The sequence below is a fragment of the Mus musculus genome, chromosome 17 (assembly GCF_000001635.26).
Source record: "Mus musculus strain C57BL/6J chromosome 17, GRCm38.p6 C57BL/6J".
In the NCBI taxonomy this organism is placed as follows: Eukaryota; Metazoa; Chordata; class Mammalia; order Rodentia; family Muridae; genus Mus; species Mus musculus.
Genome location: NC_000083.6, coordinates 80981808 through 81002071, shown reverse-complemented (window position 1 = coordinate 81002071; position 20264 = coordinate 80981808). Strand labels below are relative to the sequence as shown.

Genomic DNA, 20264 nt, shown 5'->3' with positions numbered 1-20264 from the left:
GTAATCCTAGCACTCAGAAAGCCTAGCAGGAGGATTCTTCCAAGTTCAAGGCCAGCCTGGGTTAGACAGTGAGTTGGAGGTCATACTACATAGAAAGACCTGGCCTTGAAAAACCAAACCAAACCAAACAACCAAACAAACAAAAATAATAAATGAAAGTAAAACAGAGTTCACAAAACAGAGTTCTCAGCTGACCTATATCTAGGAAAGACTTGCTGACTCAGCTAAAAGACAGGGGGAAAAAAAAGGCACAGCTAAATTAACAAGGGGGCAGTCATTTAATGCAGAATCCAGTTAACAAAGAGACACAAGCCAAACAACAGAGAAGACTTCAAACAATGCTGCTGCCTAGCCTTACGGATCAGCTCTTACATGGTTGGTCTGTTTTTCTTACGCGTTTGAACTCCAGGACAAAGACAGAGCGTGGACTTCAATTCATGAAAAGTAATAATAAGGCAACAGAAGGAGAATCCTCTTGTGACAAGGAACATTCACAAATAATGCACAGATCTCAGGTGCTGACACAACAAGACACCATCAGGACGAGTTCTGAAGATGCTGCATTAAAATCCAACAAGCCTGGCACAGTGACAAGAAAATTATACTCGTTTTGTTATGAATCCTCTTGCAAATAGAAACGACTCTCTGGTAATCGATATATACAAACTTTCTGAAATAAATGGAAACCATACAAATTTTTTTCCATCGCCGTTCCTCTTTTTTGATGCCTACAAATGTCCTGCAGTGCAATTCTTCCCTTCGCCCAATCAGAGCATTGTCAGTAAAGCACTTGAACCCACAGTTGTCTTGTCCTTCGGAAGGTCGGGAAGTTCTGCAGGGTTTCCTGTCAGTCATCCGGAAAGGGCTGCAGGCAACAGGTTGGAATGTAAAAGACCTCTTTGTGCTTGGAACCCTGATGTGAACTCAGTTCTGCTCCTAATGGAACTCAGACCCACTCTGCTGCTCTGCTCTGTAGCTGGGCCTTCTTCGGTGCAGACCGTCATACCGTGGAGTCCCTGCCAGACTTTAGATGTGCAATCTTCGTCCGGCTAATAAACGGATAAGCGATGCAGAGACCTCCAGCTGCCACGATAAAACCTAAACTGCACCAGGCACAAAAGATGGACCAGCTGTAGCCATGTTCCACATCATGAGGCAGGCTGTAAATTAGCTTCGGGACCCGGTTCAAGTCATAGGAGACACTGGCGGCGTACGTGCAGAGCGAGATGGTGCAAAATATCCCTGGACACGAGAGAACAGAATGGTCAGTTGGGCGTTGCTGATAACCAGGCAAATGCCAGACAAGCCTTTATACAACTCAGATCACTCCAAATGCAGGGACACCTGGGATTCTTTGACTTGAATAGATTCATTCAAGAAGCTGTGACTAAGACCAGTGAAAATTCTGATGACTTGAATCACTCAAATTTGTTTTGCCTAGTTTAAATAACCAGGCATGTTTCAATTTGGTTTTGTTTTTAGTTTTTAAAAATAATTTAATAATGGGGGCTGGAGAGATGGCTCAGCAGTTAACAGCACTGATTGCTCTTCTAGAGGTCCTGAGTTCAATTCCCAGCAACCACATGGTGGCTCACAGCCATCTGTCATGGGATCTGATGCCCTCTTCTGGTGCGTCTGAAGGCTACTACAGTGTATTTATTTACATAAAATAAATAATTAAAAATAATAGTTTAATAAAAAAATCTTTGGTCTTTGGTTTTCCCTGTGTTTGTATGTGTGTGTATGTGTGTATACATGTATGAGTGTCTATGTGCTGGCACACGTACATGAGCAAGTATGCATGAAGGGCAGAAGATGATTTCATGTCATCTTGAGATGCTCTCGCCTTTTCTTTCTGAGACAGGGTCTCTTGCAAGCCGGGAGCTCAACCAAGTAGAGCAAGCTGGTTGGGTAGTGAGCCCCAGACATCCATTTCTCTGCCTCCCCAGCGTTGGGGATCAAACTCCAGCTCTCAAGAAAACCAGCATGCTAACAATGCTGTTGTCTCCCAGGCCATCGTTTGTTGTTGTTGTTGTTTGTTATTTGTTTGTTTTTCTGTGACACTGTTTCTTTTAGCCCAGGCAGGCATGGAACTCACAAATCAGGAGGACGACCTTGCATGTCTGACCATCTATCCTGTCACCACTGCTGGAGTGCTGGGATCAAGGGCTTCTACCACCAAACCTGGTTTTAGGTAATGCTGGAGACTGAACCCAGGACTTCTGACACATTAGGCAAGCACCCTACTTTCGGAGTGACATTCCATCTCTCAACAATTCTGTTTTTAGTGGAATAAAAGTCTAACATCTCTCAAATCTAATATAAAACAAACACTTTCTTTGCTTTATACCAGAAGATAGGCAGATAGCTATTCTTCCGGCTTCCTAGGCAGCTAGCCTGGCTCACCGAGCCAGTAAGGGACACTGTCAAAGTACAAAACACAAAGCTGGTCACCTGAGGTTACCATCTGACTTTCAACATGTAAGGATGCACGTGTGCAAGCACACTCATGTGCACACACACACCACACACACATACCACACACCACATACACACCACACACACACATACACACATATATACACATACCACACACCACATACATACCACACACACACACACACACATACACACATATATACACATACCACACCACACACACACACACACACACACACACACACACACACATACACACACACACCCCATAGACCAGAACCTCAATAAAAGAGCTTTTTAGTGCTCAAGAGATGATCCCTTAGGGACAATTTATTGGGGTGGGCAAAGGATGAGAACAGTGTGTTTGTTGAATTCATGAAATAAGACAAATGAAGACAGAAACTGGCATTCAGTCAAGTGTCAGAATGTCTTAACCCCATGGAGTCCCTCGTCACACCCTGGATTATCCCTGTGGACAAAGGAAGTGACATCTGTTTGCTGGAAAATGGCTTTCCATACCCTTGGGGATACACGGGGCACAGATCTTAGAACTGAAAAGATAGAGGCAAAAAGAAGCAAGAGCCCAGTCCCTGATTTAATCTGCAGCTCCGGAGATCAAAGCCACTAGTGAAGAAACAAACCCGGAGCAGGCAGCAACCTGGACGATGACGATCACCCTGGCGCCACTTCACAAGCTCTGGGCTCCGCTTCGTCCGCATCATGCTAAGGGATATTACTTAAATCTTCCTCCAGATGTGCACTTGGAAAATAAATAGTCTGGGTTTTTTTGTTTCTTTGTTTTGTTTTGTTTTTTAAGAAAAAAACAAATGTGCTCTATCTGAGATAATTTGCTATTTCCTACTCTTTGTCTGGCTTTCTTTCTAATCTCTAAAATAAATGATTTTGTTTTTCTGAACTGGATAAAATAATATCTATTGACTTCTTTCTGCCGATTCTTCTTCTTCTTCTTCTTCTTCTTCTTCTTCTTCTTCTTCTTCTTCTTCTTCTTCTCCTCCTCCTCCTTCCTCTTCCTCTTCCTCTTCTTCCCCTTCCCCTTCCCCTTCCCCTTCTTCTTCTTCTTAAACAGCAGATATACCAATGGAGTTGTACACAAGGTAAACTAGGATGGAAATCATTCTTTTTTTAAATCAGGGAATAGACCATTTAAAAGAATACATCCCTGCTTTTACTAAGCCCTGTGAAGAGCCGTCCTTACATCTGTGCACATGATTGCGCTAACAAGAAAAGGCATGTTTGTGCACAGCAAGGCCCTAGAGGAATGCTAGAACAATAAAGCTGTTGGGGGTTGGGGGGAATTGATCTCTGGAGCATCAACAGGTAGACCATCATGGTGGAACAATGGCCCAGGGAAAACGGCTTCATCTCACTCTCCGATGTCTGCATACAGCTGACTGCCTAAAAGCAAGCCTTTTTACCAGCAGCGCAGTCTTCGTGACCTCTGAAAGCTTCAGTTCAAACTTAGACTTCCCAAGCATGCTTTGATGGTAAAACACACAGGGCTGGGCTGCAAGAACCACTCACTCTAGTCTCAGCTCTATGTGACCCTGATATCGCCGAGCCTTCCTTTGAGTCTTAGTGTAGCACAGGGCTTAGCAACAACACAAGTCTCTTATGGTGTCAAATGCTCATAATTCTGCTAATCCAAAATAAGGCCCGGAATAAGTTTATTTTCTAAGACATCTTTGTGACTACAGTACTGTTAGAAAACTAAGCTCAAAAAAAAAAAAAAAAAAAAAAAAAAAAAGCAACAGCTTGCATCTGTTGCTTTCTGAATAAATGTTGATTTTTTTTTATGAACACCCCCTCCTTCTACCAACTCTATGAAACTGTTTTTGGTGTGATGCATTCTATTATCACACCCCATGTTCATGCTGGATAAGAAAAGGTGAAGACATGACCAGAGAGAAGGTTTCTATTTGCCTTGTGCCTTGAATAAGTATTTCCTGGGCCCTTGGTGAGTGCAGACCTCAGGGACACTGTATGGAGTGTCTCTAACTGGAGTTCGTTCTTTCTCCAACATGGCAGGGTCTGAAGCTCCTTAAAGCTAAAATCTGTTCTCCCTTCCCCCAGTCCAGTGGGCAAAATACAGACTATGTTTGCATGCTTTCAGTTTCCACCCTCACTCTCAGATCCAACTTGTGTTGTTTTGGTTGGTAGCTTACATGTCTGTCAAAGGCCATGTGTCAAAGCTTTGTTTATCTGCTTGTGAGTGCTCAATGTAATAATAATAACTGTGGTCAGTGGTGGGCCTGAGAAAGGAAGCTGACACATAATTATCTCATGAGCCAAGTCAGGAGAAAAGGGAAGACAGTGGTGGGGGTGGGAGGGGGAGGGGAATTAACGTTAGCTTCTTTTTCCAGATCTTGAATCACAGCACCAAATGTTAACTATAATAATAAAATGGAGTAGCCGGCAGGAGAACGGCAGGTGGTTATTTGTCAGCCTCCTTTCTGGGGATGAACAGTGAGAGTGACTGGGAGGCAGAGGCACCTTTGGCAACTGGTAGAAGAAAGTCAGGTCACCTGAGGTGTACTCTTGAGGGGCTGTTGGAATTCCATGTGCTCATTCTGTCTATATGCCCAAAACAATGGGGCCAAGAGACCATGAATTAAAACTCTGAAACCATGAACCCAAGGACAAAACAAAACAAAACTGTCATGGTTTGAATATGCTTGGTCCAGGGAATGGCCCTATTAGAAGGCATGTTCCTGTTGGAGTAGATGTGTCACTGTGGGCATGAGCTTTATGACCCTCATCGTAGCTACCTGGAAGCCAGTCTTCTCCTAGCTGCCTTCAGATGAAGATGGAAAACTCTCAGCTCCTCCTACATCATGTCTACGTCAATGCTGCCGTGCTCCCACATTGATGATGATGGACTGAAACTCTGAACTGGAAACCAGCCTCAATTAAATGTTGTCCTTATAAGAGTTGTCTTGGTCATGGTGTCTGTTCACAGCAGTCAAACCCTCACTAAGACAAAAATAAAACTTTTCTTCTTTTTCAAGTATTTTGTCATACTTACAGAATGCTAAGACACTTTGCAAATTGAATTGTCCCTTTCTCTTGTTTTCCCTTCCTTGCTTTTATTTATCCTATCATGAAATATTATACATATGTCCCAGCTACTCAGGTCCTTTTCAGAAGAGGTATTCCTCAAACTGATGTCTCTCATGACATGATGTAAGGGAGAGCAGGCCAAGTGGCCTGCCCATCCATGTGCCCCCTGTCTGCTCTTTCTTCTTCTCACAAGCCCTCCAAGCTCATCCAAGGTGAGGTGGATTCAGAGGCAAACCTCCATGATGTTGAGACCCTCTGGCTGTGCCTTCCCTACTTCTAAAAGCTCCTCTGAGTTGTTCTGGATGACAGGAGAGCAAAAGAGAGATGAACAAGGAGAGCTGTTCTATCCATCCAGACCCTCACATCCTTGAGGACACCTGCAAATGCCTGGTGGCTACAGCTGTTCTTGGTGCAATGGAAATGTGCTGAGAGAACACAAACTTTTACTACAAGATATTGTAAAAAAAAAAAAAAAAAAAAAAAAAAAAAAAAAAAAAAAGAACTTGTCCTGCACAAGCTACTACTAAAAGAAAAATCCCCCTGGACATAGTGGCACACACTTTTAATCCGAGCATGTGGGAGGCAATGGAATGCCCCACACCTCTGTGAGTCTGAGGCCAGCTACATATATATACATGAGTTCCAGGACACACAGAGCTACATAGTGAGACCTTGTCTTGAAACAAACAAACAAATCCTAAATTTGCTTACTCTAGGAAAAAAAATTATTTCAATAATAAAGACATGCCAACTGCAGCCAGATCCATGGTTTAGGTCAGTTTTTATGTGATGATATCTCTTTTAGGTCCCCCACACATCTTACCATGTTCACATGCATGGGCTAGGTAAAGGTACTGTAACAATGTACTACAGACAAGGAGACTTTTTTTTTAAAAAGCTATTTTCTTAGAATTCCAGAGGCTGTGAATCAAGTTTAAGGCAACAGCATGATGGTTTGCCTCTGAACCCACCTAGCTTTGGACATGGCTGCCTTCTCCTCATGTCTTCACAAATAACTCTTCAAATCCCCCTACTCTATGACCAACACTATCCATACTGGCTCAAGACACAACATATTGCCCTAATTTACTATGAGTTTCTTTTTTAAAAAATATTTATTTATTTATTTATTTATTTATTTATTTATTTATTTATTATATGTAAGCACACTGTAGCTGTCTTCAGACACTCCAGAAAAGGGCATCAGACTTTTGTTATGGATGGTTGTGAGCCACCATGTGGTTGCTGGGATTTGAACTTAGGACCTTTGGAAGAGCAGCCGGTGCTCTTAACCACTGAACCATCTCACCAGACCCCGTGAGTTTCTCTTTAAAAACCCTGTTTCCCAGTTAAGTCACACTCTCAGTTTCTGGGAACTGGTAATTTAACATACAAGTTATGGGAAACAAAACTTATCCCTTATTATTTTCTGTGTTTGAGTCTGCTAACTGAATAGAGTATACTTCTATTATTTTATAGGTCTTACAAGCCTGTACTATCTTAATATAATACATTACCACTTCCTTATTATCCTTTATGTCCTTGACCTAGTTCTGGTTAGATGAGAGTTAGTTTCATGTGATCTTCTTGTTCAGGAACCCAAAGTGTTCTGTCCACGTCCCTACATGCATCGCAAGCAGACATAGTGGATACTTTTTGGATTCTCTGTAATTTTGACATATTGGCTAACAGACATAAGCTCATAGAGTCAAGAAAGCCTGCTAAACAAAACTGAAGACTACAATAAATTGATTAATACCCTCTTAAGAAGTAATTTGTGGAGGCTGGGGTGATGGCTTAGTAGTTAGGAGCTTTTGTTGCTCCTGGAGAATCAGGGTTTGATTCCCAACACCCATATAGTGACTCTGTACCTCTAGTTCCAAGGGATCCAATGCCCTCTTCTGGTCTCTATGGACACTGCATGTGTATACTATGCAAATATACACACAGGCCAAAGCACTTAAACACACAAAATAAAAATAAATCTTCTTTAAAAACTTTTTTCTATTAAAAAGTAGTTCATACCAAATTGTCCCATGAAGGACTTAAGCTACTCAACAGGTTACTTCAGGCAATACTGGATGTTTATCAGTAGCAACCTACTTCACACAAGGTACAAAGTGGGCATGCAGTTATTCTTGCATTCAGGAAGTCCAAAAGCTACAGGCTAACTTGAGGATCCAGTAGAGAGAGAGGTTAGCTTTCCAGTCTTTCCTCCTTTCTTCCCTTCCCTCCATCTTCTCCCCCAACAAGCTCATCCTTCTAGCCTAGCTGGTGGCCCAGGAGAGAGAGGTTCCCCTGTCTTGGGCTTGCTCCTGGACATTGTTAGGAATATCTTCAAAGGATGAATAATTACTGGCTTCCTGATAACCCCTGCATGTGGCTACTTCCCTTATAAAATATTAAAGGGTTTTTTGCCGATATTCTTAATTAGAGCACACCATGACATCACAGAAGAGCAGGACTGGAGGGGATATTTTTAGATCGGGACAGCAAATAAATTCATGCCACCATCCCAGATCATCAGCCTGATTTCCTGCCCTAAAACCTCGAGGTGCCCATGGCCAGCTAGAAAAATGTAATTAGGGTAACCGAGGCTCATTCTTTTATGACCTCCCTCCTTTGATGTGCTTAAAAGGCTGAAGAGCAGAAGTTGCTTCATTCCGCTTAGCTTGCTTGATAAATAACCAACTACAACACCCAAAGGCATAAACATCGATTTTCTTTTCCCTATGCCTTTAACAGATAGCTTGCCCATCATTCTGGTCTTCTTGCCCTTTCAGCAAAACAGACTTGCTCCTTTTCACATAGATTACTCAAAAGGCCTCATCTCTGTTGTCTGAACTTAATGGTGTGGCAGGCCTACTAGAGGCAGAGAAAATGTATAAAAATAAGCAAACAAACACGATGAAAAGATACACAAGCTGCAATTCCTTAACAAAAAAATCTAATCTTTTTCTGCAATATTGCATTCATTTCCTTGAGAGGCAAAGTATTCCCCTCCCTGAGGTAAGGTTATTACAGTCCCCACTGATCCAGCTCAGTGTGGATATTCATGCATTTTGTTGCAGAAATGTTAATGTATGTGATTTTGCAACAATGCCCCAAACCTTGCCGACATCCTAGATAAAACAGAATACATATGCCATATTCTCTTTCTAAAATAAAATATTTAGGTCTTGAATTCCAAAACACACTTAGTCCCCAGGGTTTTAGATAATGTATTAAGGGCCTGTGGTTTAGGACTGCAGTTGATGGATAGCCTAGATCATTCCAGGATAAGACCTACTTCAGCAGGCTCCTTTTATTTAGATGCATTGAAGCAAAGGAAGGGCTGGGCCAGGATGGATGCTAACTGCTCCTGATGCTTTGAGGGGGCTGCCTGGACGCTGTCTCTTCCTCTGCTGTCAGGAGAGTATCACACCCTATGTGTGCTCTCCCAGAAGGCTTCAGCCCATGAAAAACAATGGATACGGTTGGTAGCGAGATCTGCACCAAGGGAGGAGAATTGAATACAAACTTTATTCTATTTTTTTTTGAGATTTCTGGAATATTAAAAAAAAATTAGTTAAGTGCCAAGGAGTCGTTTCAGCAGATAAAGGCACTTACGAAGCTTGAGCTTAATGCTGGGAAACCACAGGGTGGAAGGAAAAAACTGAAGGAAACAACTTGTCCTCTGACCAACACACATACACACACACACACACACACACACACACACACACACACACTATAATAAAAGATAGATTAAAACTCTATAACAAATAAAATTATATTAAAACTGATAATATTGCATGAATTAACCCTTTAATGGTAACAACTGCAGCTATGTTACTATGGTCATCTAATAGAGTGCTTCATTTATTTATGTGCCTATGTGTATGTGCACGAATGTATGAATGTGCACGGGTACATGGAGGTGTCAGGACAACCCTGGTGTCATCCTCAGGAACTCTGCTCACCATTTTTTTTTTTGAGACCGGAGCTCTTATTGGCCTGGTGCTTACCAAATAGGTATGACTGACGGGCCAGCAATCCTTAGAAAGCCTCTACCCATCACTGAGATTATAAACACACAGCACTGCATCCAGAACTCTACTTTTTAAAAAAGATTTATTTATTATATGTAAGTACACTGTAGCTATCTTCAGACACCCCAGAAGAGAGTATCAGATCTCATTATGGATGGTTGTGACCCACCATGTGGTGACTGGGATTTGAACTCAGGACCTCTGGGAGAGCAGTCGGTGCTCTTAACCACTGAGCCATCTCTCCAGACCCAGAATCCTATTTTTATTTGAGTTCAGAGGATTAAACTGAGGCCCTTATGCGTTGAGGCAGTCACTTTACTGAATCAGTGGTCTCCCCGGTCCAGATGTTTCACTTAACGTGGAGAGCGTATTCATGGTGCAATGGAAATGGCACGCTCTAGCAATGGGCAGGAGCTGAAGGCTGGAAAGAAGAGGTATCACTGACTCAGTCTTTCACATCTATCCCTGTGCTTACCTGTGTAATCTCAGAGCATGTGATGTCATGGGTCTAACGCAAGCCTCTTAGAGGGTCCCCACCCCAGCCCCTTCTCCAAGGAACCCCCTCGCAAGGCTGCAGAGTAGGGTCTTGGCACACGGTGCTGCAGCCCAGCTCTCAGATACACACTGATAGATAGTCCAGAAGTGGGTGTTTCACCTGCAGGTCATCACGGCTGCCTTGTGTGCCACATGGCAGGAGGAGGAAGACTGTGTTCTACACTCTCTGCTCTAACATCTCAACTGTCACATCACTGGGGTTCTCCACTGAAGGGCTGGCTAATCAGTTCAGGCAGAGAATGAAGACGCCAGCATATTAGAAGGGCTAAGTTTAGCATCAAAAATCTGTGGGAGGGCCGCTGTCTAGAGCTGGCGAAGACAGCCTGCTTAATTAAAATCAATGTATTTAACCCTTCAGAGCTCTCGCTGCCTGGCATGGCTGAGGAGTTGCTCCAGCTAAGTTATCTCCAGCTAACCACCTCCTCCTAACCCTGTAGAATCTACAGGATTGTCCACTCTCTCAGGGTTCTGGAAGGAGTGTAAAGACGTTGTTTGCAGTAATAAACCAAAAGGAATTTCCCTATGCCCCACTTCAAGTGACAGATGAGCAGAGTACCCTGAAAACTATCAGTCCTTCTGTGTGACTGACAGACACTGGACTTGAGTGAGCTTTCCTTTCTGCAAAACTCACCTCCTTGGCCTATGCAGGAGAAGTGGTAGAGCTGACTTTGTGTGGCCTTGTGATTTATTTCAACAATAACAGTAGCTTCATACTCTAAACATCCTTTAAGTATTCACGAATCACCTAGAGTAAAAGGTGGTCTTCAAAAAACTCTTCTGTGGTATGGGGCCTCTCCAGAGTTTGGAGGGAGCAACCAGGCATAATAGTGTACACGTGGGAACTCCAGCACACAGGACACAGGGGCAGGAAAGCTGTAAGTTCGAAGCCAGCCTGTATTACATGGAAGTTCCAGTTTTTTTCAGAGCTACATAGCAAGATCTTATCTAAAAAAGCCAAACAACAGCAAAACTAAAGCTGTTGGGGGAAAAAAACCTACACATCTTTGATGTACATTGGGCTAGAACTCAAAACTTGCGGTATAACTAACAAAGGGGAGAAAAGGGGAAGAAATTTTTACTGACTGTGAAGCCCTAGAAGTCTTTGGGCCAGAATCTGAGGTAGTGTTGGCTCTTCTGCTGGGACTACAACTACGTTGGGAAACTTAATTTGGCATTCTCTCATTATTCACACTTGAACTTCCTGTGAAGGTTGAAAATGCAGCCTCCTTCAGCTAGCCATTGACCCAACTCCCAACTCTTTTATAGACAAAAAGACCCTTTACTTGTTAACCAACCAACCAAACCAGGGCAACAACCAACCAAATCTAGCCATGTTTGCACACCCCTCATGTTTTAAGTAAAGTCGTCCTTCCATTAAACAGTTTCCAGAACTTTCACTTTAAATTCATGCTCCTCTCTCTTCTCTTTATTAAGAGATCTCTAAAGATTTGGTCCTGACCATGGCTCTCACTTTGTGTGGTTCCTTTCTGTCTCCTACCTCTCTTCCTTCTCAGAACGTGCTCATCTGACTCCTGCTCAGGAGTCAGAGACTGGTGGCATCTTCAACCCACAGTTCTCTTCCGACTTCTGGCTGCTTCTCGTGATTTTACTCAGAAACTGCTGCCTCAGCATCTCCCAACCCAATTGTACCCTGCTCTTCTTCACGGTTTTTATTGCTATCACAAATAATTTCTTATGTCTCTCCACAATAAAAATGGGCAGGGATATGCTGCCTGCTCTCTATGTCTCTAAGACCAAGAGCAGCCCTCGACACAAGAAATTCTCCAACAGTAACGCCAAGGACACGTCCCTGGTTCATAGACTATGAGGGGACTTTTAGCTACTGACCTTTCTCCCCAAGACATAGAATTAAGCAATAAGACAGAAAATACAGCATCGACTCCAATTGAGAATGAATGCAGGACCCTTCCCTCTGACCTACTAATGCTACTGCGGGAAAATTGACCAGTGTACTGTGTACACTGCTCCCTTTAAATTCTTTGTTTTCTACCAAAGATGAATGAGCTTCTGCTTGCTCACTCCTCACCACCGAAACCAAAATTAATAGTGATATGACCGAGCCTAGTACTGTGCCACAAGGAGGAGGCTGTCGGTATACAGTTTACCTGTCATGAGGAATAGGAGTCCGGCCACGTGCTGGGTCAGGCTTTCCTCCCAGAAGAAGCTGACCGTGGCCACAATGCAGCCACACAGCAGGACAGCCACCGCCATGCCCAGGAAGCCAGCTGTTATTCTTCTTAGATCTAATCTCAAAACAGAATCAGGTTGTAAAAATCAGGTCAAGAAAGCTATTGAAAAATTACATATCAAAGAATTCCATATGCATTGTGTGAAAGAATACCATATGCATTATGTGAAGAGGTTACCCAGGCAGGCATTGGGGCCTTCGGGGTGAAAGATTTAGGGACCTCTGCTTCTGTGGATCTGTGGAGACATTGGCTATGGGTATGAGGAACCTTTGCCAGTGTCCCCTTCTGGGTCTTTGGAGGAGTTGATGACACCCACAGAATAGACGAGGAAACAACCTCAGCGTAAACATGAGTAACAAACACCACACACAGTAAATTAAGTGGGGAAGATTCAAGAACCACATCCACAGCCTTCAAAGCGCAGCCCAGATGGAGGTCGGCTACCACAGTGGCTGTCATTAACCTAGCTTTTCCTCTTTGGAGGAAAAAGCCTGGAAGGCAAAGCGGGGTTTGTCTGAGCATCTCAAATGCCAATTAGCTTCATCTTCTTCATTCCCAGCTACTCATGTCTATTTTCAAGAAGTATTTAAGAAAAGCGTGCAGAAGTGAAGCCACCACAGGAAAGGAAGCAGTCTGAGGGGCATGAAGCAGCACAGCTAGCTGCGCATAAACACCCTCTCACGCTGCCTCATTTACAAGTCTCCCAGTGGAGTGCCTATTTACCCAGGCGAAAGGCTAGGAACTACACCCACGGGACAAGTCCCCTCCATACACCTAACTGACAGTGTCTGTCTCAGCTGTTCCCAAGCTGTGAGACACAACCCCTTTGGGGGTCAAACAATCCTTTCACAGGGATCACAAATCAGATATTCTGCATATCCTAAGTTACATTACAATTCATAACAGTAGCAAAATTACAATTGTGAAGCATCAATGGGAATAATTTTATGGTTGGGAGTCACCCCATGAGGAATGGTGTGAAAGGGTCGCAGCATTAAGACAGCTGAGAACCACTGATTTATACCAAAAGGTGTCTCCCCCTTACAGCAGGCAACAAGGCTGAGCAAAATACACATGCAGTAGTGCTCAGCAGACTGACTTTGGAGGATGGGTTATCCACTGCTGTACTTAGGGGCCCTGGAGGGAAGATGGGCTACAGTAGCTTCCAATATTGGTCATAGCATCTTAGCCACAGGCAGCTCTTACTATTTCCTGGATTTTTGGTGTGTGGGTGTGATTGTTTGTTTGTTTGTTTTTCGAGACAGGGTTTCTCTGTGTAACTTTGGCTGTCCAGAAACTCTCTCTGTGCAAACAGGCTGACCTCAAACTCACAGAGTTCTGCCTGCCTCTGCCTCCTGAGTGCTGAGATCAAAGGCGCATGCCATCACCTAGCTTCGTGTCCATACTCCTTAGAAGGAAATTCTCATTTCTAGCTCAGAGCTTTTAAATTCTTTTAATCTGAATTAAAATGGGGCTTTTTTCCCCCTCTCAGAAGAGAAAATATACATCACAAAATAAGGGGTTGTGGATAGTAACAATTTAAATATGTTGCATTAGTATTGGTACAGGGTATAAGTAGTTTGACATGGCCACACATGAGGAGAGTGACTAAATCATTTGCTGTGGCATCCCAGTGCACTGCGATTCGGAAGTTCTATCTTCTGTAGGTACCACAAAACACAAGGGTCAGACATGAACCACAGGATCCTGGCATCAGCTCCAGACATGTTATCTTACTGGCAAATGTGGTATAGATCATCAAGTCTGGCTCTCTTAGAAACAGGCACGCAAGTGTCAAAACCATGTTTCTACTAGAAACTGCCCCTCCCCACCCCAGGGTTAATGCTCAAATCATTGCCCTAGCTGGGTAAAGAGGCTCAAACTTGTAGCATTAGAGAGATGAGGTTCTTTGCAGGATCTTGTGATTTTTCTATCTGACCAAAGTCGATAATAATGAGACTGGTCTTCATAGACGCTCAAGACAAAGAACTCCAAACATGCCCATAGAAGAAGGAATGCCACTCAGATAAGACTCAGTTGGGTACTACGAGAAGTACTTGTTCAAATTTGCCAGCAAGAAAGAACTTGGAAGTTTATCATGATTTCTAAAAATAAAGCACATTTTATCCAGTCAGTGACTTTTCTTTTTCTTCTTCCTTCCTTCCTTCCTTCCTTCCTTTCTTTCTTTTCTTTTCCTTTTTTCTTTTTCTTTTTCTTTTTTTCTTTTTCTTTTGAAACAGGGTTTCTCTGTAGCCTTGGCTGTCCAGGAGCTTGCTCTGCAGACCAGGCTGCCCTCAAACTTGAACAGAGATCCTTCTGCCTCCGCTGGATTTAAAGGTGTGCACCATCACTACCCAGTACTTATTCAGTGACTTTCTAAATCCTAACGTAGTCATCAATATTCATATGAGATGCCACCTTGATGATGTATGAGCCTCCACGTTTGTAGTGAGAATCGAGACAGCCCTTTATTCCACGTGGTGATTTACTCAAAGAACAAGACAGTATCCACAGTGGCTTTCTCCACCCCAAACCACGACCACAGAACTCTTTGCTGCTTGCACTCTGGAAAAGACGGCAATGCTGACTTCTGACTCTGGGTCACACTGGAAAGAACATGGTGTCTTGTTCTGCTGTCACATGCCACTTGCCACGAGACAGCTTGAAGTAAGCCTCTCCAGGTAAATAGCCACCCTTTATAGTTTTGAGCTGTCCGATTTTATCCAGACTTTCGCATTTCCTTGACAGTGAAAAGGAGCGGTTCTTTCCACGAAGATGCCGAGGAAAGGAACTCTCTCTTACCTCTGAGAAAGCTATGTCATATACTCACAAAGATATTTCAGCAAAGATGCAATGATCTGAGCTAAACACGGCAGCTAAAATAAATGTTATATAAGAAAAGCAAAAATGAGAGCAACTAAGGAATAGTGTTGAGGTCAAGTCCGTATACCTGCTAACTTTGTTTTTAAAAAGAGATTGGGATGGGTTAGGAAGAGGAAGATGGCTTAAAGCACAAACACTGCTTCTGTTTATCTGAACTTGGTTCCCAGGACCCAGGTTGGGTGGCTCTCAACCACTTGTCACACCAGCTTCAGGGACATCTAGAGGTACTTCTGACCTCTAAGGGCACCTGAACTCTACTGCATAAATTCCCCTCACAATACACATAATTAAAAATTAAACTTACAAAAACAAAACCGAAAACAACCCAAAGTTCCGTTACCTGAAGTTAGTTAACATTGCTACTTGGGTAGACGGCCACTTGGTCCGGTCATGTACTTTAACGCCTGGTTTTTCTCACACTTGAATTATAAACACGCGGTGTTTACAGATTAGCAAATGGATGCCTGGGGTGTCTGACCCAGTTCACTTGAGCCCAGAGGGTGCATAAGATAAACACTTTCCTATCCAAACGCAAGCGAGTGGTGTGGAATCTTTGTCTAATTCTTTCCCAGGAATACTTACGAAGCAGGTGCCATTCATCTTGCTGGATTGTCTTGGTTAAATTGAAAGGAATGTTTCTTAAGCGGATTGGCTGAGAAAAGTGGTACTTGATTGCTGTGCATCGCTGTGCAATACCTTGGAAAAAAAAGAAGAAATGAGATTTACTAGCCTCTTCATTTGTAATAGAATTCTGGAGCCCAAGGCAGAATAATTTATCCTAAACCAGGTTGAATGGGGAAGGAGCAGGGAATCTCATGATTACTGTCATTAACAGAGGCGACTCATGGCAGCGAAAACCAAAAGCTTGGAATAGAGTTTTAAAATCACATTCCATTTTATATGCATTTATATATATATATGTATAATCACTAAATGCTTTTCAACACTGAGTTCATATGACTTAAGCACATAACTATTGAGGGAGGGGGTAGATGTGCTCAAATGTACAAACGGTTGAAGAAAACCAGCTTAGAATTCTAAATGGATGCCTGAACACCCTGTTTGAATTTAATCTAGTTTCAAACTCTCAATTAAGTTTTTCCCAAAAATTCATTAGTGTATGTGTTATTTGGAAGCTAGAAGACATTTTTTCCTTAGACAACTTTGACACGGTGGTTTAGGAAGTAATTATAATTGATGAACATAAGTTTACTTAGTCTTCCAAGAGGCTGTGTCATCCCTTAATATCACTGACTTGAACTATGATTTTTTTTCTTCCCCTCAGCTGGTGGCATAGCTGGTCCCATATATGATACCGCTATGTGTAGCCATGGGGTCGTGTGCACCCCTCATCCTCTGTACCCAGTGCTCCTATTGACTGGCCTTGGTGTCTATTCTTCCCTTCTAGTCTTCCGAATTCTATGAACAGCATCTACCGTCTCTTAAAACTCAGCAACAAACAAAACATACTTCTCTGGGTCAGTCATCTTGGCCAGTTGTCTGGATAAATGCATCTCATTAAACTGACCTTAGAAACAGTGTGTGTGTGTGTGTGTGTGTGTGTGTGTGTGTGTGTGTGTGTGTGTGTGTTGTAGCCCTTTAACTGCAGCAGCTGTTAACTAGAGAATACTCACAGATGCCAATTAATTTCTAGTGGATAGGCAAACTCCCAAAAAGTAAAAAGACAAAGTGGATTTAAAAAAAAATCATAAAGCAAAAGGAGATTAATCTTATAGAAATAAATACTTGGCAAACCTGCCAAACACTAACTAATATTAAATAGGACATAAAATATCCTAGGAAGACACAAACTCAAAGGCTAACTCAAGGCAATAGGTGAGCTATTCTGACTGTATCTATAACAAGATAAGGGATGGAGTTAGTAATTAGCTTAGTGAGACCAGCCCTGTGAGGTAAAGCCCAAGACTTGGCTGATGAGTTTTACCAAATGTTTAAACAAGAATCAGCACTCCCTCTGACTCTTCAAAAACCAAACAGAAGTGGAGGAAACACTTCCCAACTGGATCTGAAATCAAGACATCACAAGAAAGAAAACTATATAATATCTTGTGTTTGTGCCTTGGGTGTCAGTCCTCAGGTCTCTCTGCCATTTTTACCCACCCACACTCTTTTTTCTTTCTTCCTCTCTCTCTCTCTCTCTCTCTCTCTCTCTCTCTCTCTCTCTCTCTCTCTCTCTCTCTCTTTGAGACAGGACCTCTCACTGGCCTGGAACTCACTAATAGACTAGGTAGTCTGACCAGTCAGTAAGTCTTTAGAGATGAACCTGTTCCCAGTTTCCAAGTGCTGGGAGCATAACCTTTACCATCCCATCCAGCTTGGATCTCAATCTCCCCCCGACTCCCCGCCCCTGCCCTGGTCCTTTAAAAAAACAAACAGACAAACAAAAAATATCATGGGTTCTGCAGATCAAAATTGTGTCCTCTTACACAACTCCAGGAAAATATGCCACTTTCTTTGATATTTTCTATGCAAAAACTGTTCCCAATACTAGCAATCTGAACTCAGCAACATGTAAAAAGCCATGCACCATGACCAGATGAGACACATGTCGGGAATACAAATGGGTTCACTAGACAAAGTTCAGTTTATGCAGAATACCATGTATGGACCAGAAGACAGAGATGACCTGATCATCCCAATTACACATAAAAATTATCTAACAAAACCTCCGTGAGGGATGGGGAAACGGCTCAGCAGGCCAAGGGCTTGCCCCATCAGCATGATGGCTGGAGTTCAGATCCTCAACACCTACATAAATACTGGCTGGGCGTGGCAGCCCATCCTAGTCCCAGGAGAAGCCCAGAGAGAGAGAAGGTCCCCAGAGCAAGCTGACTAGCTGATCTGTTGGAACAGGCACGTTCAAGTATGGTGCTCTGCCTCAGTATCTCAGATGCAGAGTAATTTATGTGGATGGCCAACATCAAGCCCTGGTTTCTACCCGCATCCACATATACTTGTTCCTCCACAAGGGGAGATAGAGATATACCAATACACCACACACATACACATATAAAAGTAATCCAATTGACATTCACCAACGACCCCAGGAATAATTATTCCACTAAACAAAAAATGTCTGAAGTTCAGAGGTTGAGGAATTAGCCTAGGCCACAGTACAACGACATAAGCAAGTCTTAATGTGTGTGTGGTTAGACAAACTGAATTCTTTAACTTTTAGAAACTGGTGCTAATTCTACAGATTTCTACAGTTATTGCTATTCTAAAGTAAAACGGTCAATTCGATATGAAAAATCGATTTTTTTTCCAATTCAGTACCAACGTGAGCACTTTTGGAAACAAAGCTGCTTCCTGGCAGAGGGCTGTGTCTGTCTCCATTTTCCACACCTGTCGATACATTTCATTTGGGGATTAGACCAGCTACATGGCTGACTCCATGGCTTCCCCACCTGCATCTCTTAGAAGCTGCCTCATGCTGGTGAAGAGGTACGGAATTGGGAAAACAAAACAAAAACCAGCTTTCTCAGACTCAGAGATGGTTTGCCTAGAACGACTTCTGCACTTAAGACACTGTGTGCTCCCTTAAACTACTCTAAACATCCCTGGGACTGATTCTCTCCTCTGTGCCTTCATAGTACCACGCAGTCCCCCAGGAGGCAGGGCTACAGGAAGAGGGCAATCGCCTGGCCGGTGCTCTGCTGGAGTGAGACCCGAGGCTAGCAGCGCAGACATCACCAGACACACTTCATATCCCTTGGATCTTAGTCTAATTGCCAAGGACGCTGATCGAGCATCAGAAGGTGGAAAGAGAGGGAGCAGATCTGACGAGCAGCACTCAAAAGTCTCAAAGATCAGAGGTCTGGTGGGGAAGCTCTGATATCCTAAGCTCGGTATACAAGAAAATGTCCTATGTTCCCAGTGCTCCACTCCTGGGGAAAAAATGATCAGAGAGACTCCGGACTTTGGAGAAAGAGTGTGTGAAGGACGGATCCGAGGCCAGCCACAAGACTTCCGATCTCCTTCTCTTTAATACGTGTTCTACCGCCACAGCACAAAGTGAGACAGATTTGAAGAGGAAAGTGTAATTATCAGGGTTTGGCTTCCCACATCCCAAGCATTAAGCCAATAAAAACGACACAGAAAAAGACCTGCTGGTGCTGGGTGGCTCACCAAAGCTATTGACTCAGAAAGAAAGACATGGACGGACAGTCTACATGGGTGAGCATGAATTCCCTGTGGTGATGGTAAGGAGTGATACCGGCAAAATCCACTAGGAGGCGTTAGACCCCAGTGCTCTCAAAGCCACACAAGCAAACTCTGAAATCAACCTTGCTTTCTGGGCTCAGAAAGGACGAATCTGGCGCTCTGCAAAGGAGCACAGAAAGCATGAGCTCATAGCACCAGATGGCATCGCACAATGAGGGGAAAAAGCATGCAGGGGGCTGAAAAGAACAAGCCGTGGTCTATATTTGGTGAATAATTAGCTTCTTACAGGGCCAAGTAAAGCCACTTTAAGGATGCTAAAAAACCATAGAATAAGATATATAAATAAATACATCCTACTGGATGAGGAATGGAGCCTTTGGTCTGGTGAATCGTTGCTGTTTCTACTGCTGACAATAGTGAACTAGCCCCACAGCTAGTGAGTCGCGGGGACACACGGGGAGGTTAAATAAGGGAGAGACATAGCAAGTATGAGATACTACAAAACTCACAGTAATTCAACACTGAGACGTCATTCAGGCTTCGAACCTGGGCAGAGAGACAGGACGTGGGTTTGAATTACAGCTGTGTAAACTTAGCAAATCCTTTAACCTGCGCCTGAGTTCCCTCTCTTATAAAAGCAGAGGTCTGATGGCATAGACTCTGTAGGGTTATTGTGAAGGGCTTAGCCCTTTATAAACCTCAATGCTGGACTGTGAGTCATCTCTTGGCAAATGCTCACATTCATTAGACAGAACCACTGCCCCATACCAGGAGGCTGGACCCTAAATGGCCATCGCAGATTAGCTCATGTGTACAAAGGGATAAACAGAACCATGCAACAGTTGCCCGGGGCAGTGATCCAACCACTGGTCCCTCTTGCCTG

At 43.3% G+C, this 20264-nt stretch overlaps 1 protein-coding gene across 1 annotated transcript in view; it reads right to left on the bottom strand.

The window, feature by feature from the left end:
* Positions 1-255: 255 nt before the first annotated feature.
* Positions 256-20264, bottom strand: part of Tmem178 (transmembrane protein 178) — a 57185-nt gene continuing 37176 nt past the window's right edge. The window contains exons 2-4 of the mRNA NM_026516.2: positions 15779-15892; positions 12230-12367; positions 256-1242 (exon numbers count right to left, since the gene is read on the bottom strand). Coding sequence (NP_080792.2) covers positions 1001-1242; positions 12230-12367; positions 15779-15892 — 494 coding nt within the window. The 3' untranslated portion in view covers positions 256-1000. The remainder of the gene's footprint in view (positions 1243-12229; positions 12368-15778; positions 15893-20264) is intronic.